Genomic DNA, 3,542 nt, shown 5'->3' with positions numbered 1-3,542 from the left:
AGCATAGATACTGCTTTGGCAAGGGGAGAGGGTGGTGAGTGGTCATATAGATTTGAGGTAGAAAAAGGGTGGGGATGGGGGAATAAACAAACACCTGAGCACAGCAGGCATCGTAGGTAGTTTAAATACATAAAAACTTTTCAACATTGGGAAAAGCTTTTATTTACAAATGAAGGGAGGGAGGGAACTAGGGGAAGGAAGGAAAAAGAAAGAAAAGAAGGAAGGAGAAAAGAAAGGAAAGAAGGAAGGGGAAAATGTGTTTCCCTTGGAGCTAAGTAGGAAGTGCAGCGACAAAAAAAATTAAAATAAAATAAAAACACCACTGTTTGAGGGAGATTAATAACAAAAGGCAGCCCTCCATCTTCCCGACCTGGTTCTCTGTTCTTGGCAGTAAACTATTGATTGATTCCTCTTATTGCATTTTAAGTAGGGAATTGAGCACTCAAGGGTTTTGATTGGAACCAGAGGGAATTAGAAAGAGAGCCAGATAGCACAGTGGGGAAGGTGCTGGGGGTTCCAAATTCGCCCCAGAAGGGTTGGAAGGGTGCATCTTAGCCACTCGTCCGGAGTCCCACAGTCTCTCCCTTTCATATATAGTGCTGCCAAGAGCCGCCCTCTTGGTTATGGGGGGTGGATATATATATTTCTCTTTCTCTTAATGTATTAAAAACAATTTCAAATGACATTGCACGTGCGATCCAAGTGTGTTGTTGCAGCCAGTGACCTGCCAGCACACAGCAGAGGCTCGGCAGGACGCGCCCCATAAGCCCCTGGTACCCAGAGCCTGGCGCTCGTCTCCTTCCTCTCCTCCCGGGCCTCTGGGGTCGGCCGCGGTGGTGGGGTCCTCTGCGCGAGCCTTGGCTCACTGGTTTAACTCCAGCGCCCAGACTTGCTGTGGCCAGCCTGTGCGCCCTTTAATCCTCTTCTCGCCTGGGCCCAGGGCAGGAGGAAAGCCTTCGTGCTGCTGCTGCCAGAGGACATGCACAAAAAAAGAGGCGAGAGAGACAGGTTTAAATTTTTCTGCTCCAGTCGCCAGAGCGTAGAGTGGGGTCGGGAGAAAGGTGTTGGGAGCAGTAACTGGGAGCCTTTAAATAAGTGACGGATTTCTGTTTGTGAAATAGGCAAACAAGCTCATAAAATTTGCCTTTATGCTCCAAGTCCGGGGGTGGGGGCAGTATGGGCTGGGCAGCTGCTGGGGGTTCCATAATGAGAATTTTCTGTGTCTAGTGAAATTGATGCGCCTAGGTTTGGCGTGATGGCGCCGGAGAGAGACTGCAGGGATTGGAATGGGAGGGGTGAGAACCCACAGTTTTCCCGCCCACGCTCAAGGACCTGCTCTCCCCACACAGACCCCGGGCTTTCCAATCTGGTTTAGCCCCTGGGCTTGGACACTGGGTTGGATCCCCACCCGCCCGCTGGTGCTGGGTAGCTTCAGACAGCTGGGCAAAGGGTACTCGGCCTGGCCTACTATCCCACACCCCCTTCCCCGCTCTCCAGCTTCGATTCTTGAAAGAGGCGGTGAAGTGTAGAAGGTGGGAATAATCCAGTAACTACTGCCACCGAGGCGTTGCTGGGCCTGCATCTCCTCTAGCTAAGGGCAGAGGTTTATGGACTCCATGCCTATCTTTCCCAGTCTCCCCAGTTGAGCTTTCCCTAGTTTGCTACAGCCTCTTCGGGTCAGACCAAACCCAGCGGGGCTCTCTAGTCAGCTTCCTCCGGCAGCAGCCTGAGCCGGAGCGGACTAACCTAGAGAAACTAGTTCTCTAGCCTGGAAATCTCCACCCTCTGAGGTTCCACAGCTCTGGGCTAGCAGAATCAGGCTTCAGAAAATGTCTCCCTCACTGGAGAGGATGGAGAAAGGCCAAGTAGAGGCTGTGATCTCCAAAGCCAAAAGAAGTTAGTGAGACTCTCCCTTGTTGATGTTGACACACCAAACCATCAAGGTCGCCCTTGGAACTAGCCCGTGGGAAGTGGTGCTCTGGACTGAGAGTAGAAGACCTGACTTGTTTTACCCCAGCTGCATCTCTGACTCCTCAGGTAGGTGGCCTTCACCTCCAGTCCCACTCTGGGCCTCAGTTTCCCTGTCTATAGGAGGATGGAGGTAGACTAGCCTCTCCAGCAAAGGTCCTTTGAAAACAGTAACTAAGTCCGTAAGCATAAATTCACACTCAGGCACATTAAGTAAGGAACTCCTACAGCATTCTTAAAGTGGCTTCCAGGAGAGCCAGGGGGAGCTAAGAACCCTCGAAATTGGAAGCGAAATATATGTGTATTTTCTCCGGGTCTTAAGCTTCCAATGGATTCTTAAAAGGGACTCCATAGCCCCTCCAAAAAAGTTAAGACTATGTCTTCGTTCACAGCCTTACAAACAGTATCCCTCATTGCGTTCATATGTTAATCTTTCTCCCTCACGCACACAATCCCACATTTCGACCATCTCAGAACTTCCCGCAGCCTCTCAAAATCTCGCACACCGCAACACAGGCTCCTCCACTGCGCGCTCGCCTGCCGGTGCCCACCGCTCGCGCCCTGGGCTGGAGCTTAGAGGCCCCCGAACTTACCAGCTCCCTTTTCCGCTTGCTCTCGCGACCGCCATCCACCTTCTTGATTTCGGCCTTGAAGGCCTCAGGGTCGCCGGCCTGTGCGTCCTTGGCCAGCACGTCCATCAGGTAAGCGATGTAGCTGGTGGCCAGGCGCAGAGTCTTGATCTTGGAGAGCTTGGTGTCGGCCGGCACGTTGGGGATGCACTCGCGCAGCTCCGCAAACGCGCTGTTAATGCTCTCCGTGCGCTTCCGCTCCTTCTTGGGTCCTGAGCCTTTCCGCCGGCCCAGGCGGCCGCTGAGGGCCTCCAGGCTCCCCGGGCTCTGGCCGGACCTGGCGTCTGGGACGTAAGCGGCAGAGGCCGCCGCTGCTGTGGGTGGTGGCCCGCCGGTGGGGAAGTCCGGAGCAGCGTCAGGGGGACTCAGCAGCCAGCTCTGGAAGTAGGGCCGCTCCTGGTGACAGCGCGAGGCGGGGCCGAAGAGGAAGGGCTCGTGGAGCACCGGGTGCGCGGGGTGCGGGTGGTGATGGTGGTGATGGTGTGAGTAGCTGCCCACGAGGTTCATGTTGGAGCGGCACCTGGTCTGCACCGCCAGCCCACTTAGTGCCGCCCCATGCACTCCCGAGACGACCGAGGCCACCCGTGAGCTCGCGGCGGCGCTCCCGAGGGGGCGCGGGCTTGGGAGAGTCCCAGACAAGGCGGTGGGTGCGCGGGCTTGGGGAGAGTCCCGGGCCGGGCTAAGGAAGAGACGCGCAGCCTGCCGCTTCCGTGGCGGTGCCACGAACTGAGGCTACAGATACAGATGCGGCGTAGAGACCTGTTTAACCCTTCTGCGGCCTCCCCTTCAGGGTCTGGCTTATATAAGGCCACGGCTTTGATGTCAACCTCTCCCTGGAACCAATGGCAGGGGGGTGGGGGTGGCCGTCCCTGTTTTTAAGCTCAGCTTGAGCCACTCGCCTCCAGGCTGCCTGCGGGGGGGACAGGGAGGCGGCCCTCCTCGCCC

At 55.8% G+C, this 3,542-nt stretch overlaps 1 protein-coding gene across 1 annotated transcript; it reads right to left on the bottom strand.

The window, feature by feature from the left end:
- Positions 1-3,329, bottom strand: HAND1 (heart and neural crest derivatives expressed 1). Its single transcript, XM_036314115.1, has 2 exons — positions 2,562-3,329; positions 1-967 (listed from the first exon to the last, which is right to left on the bottom strand). The coding sequence occupies exons 1-2, from the start codon at positions 3,102-3,104 to the stop codon at positions 863-865; spliced, it is 648 nt and encodes a 215-aa protein (XP_036170008.1). The 5' UTR covers positions 3,105-3,329; the 3' UTR covers positions 1-862.
- Between the last annotated feature and the right edge of the window lie 213 nt (positions 3,330-3,542).

The sequence above is a fragment of the Myotis myotis genome, unplaced genomic scaffold (genome assembly GCF_014108235.1).
Source record: "Myotis myotis isolate mMyoMyo1 unplaced genomic scaffold, mMyoMyo1.p scaffold_m19_p_6, whole genome shotgun sequence".
NCBI lineage: Eukaryota > Metazoa > Chordata > Mammalia > Chiroptera > Vespertilionidae > Myotis > Myotis myotis.
The sequence above is the reverse complement of the archived record's forward strand: the minus strand, read 5'-3'. Positions and strand labels throughout refer to the sequence as shown.

Excerpts from the sequence above, each read along its gene's own strand:
- HAND1 (XM_036314115.1), bottom strand. The coding sequence starts at position 3,104 with ATGAACCTCGTGGGCAGCTACTCACACCATCACCACCATCACCACCCG. Across the intron at positions 968-2,561 it reads GCAAGCGGAAAAGGGAGCTG|CAGCAGCACGAAGGCTTTCC; the intron begins GTAAGTTCGGGG and ends GTCCTCTGGCAG.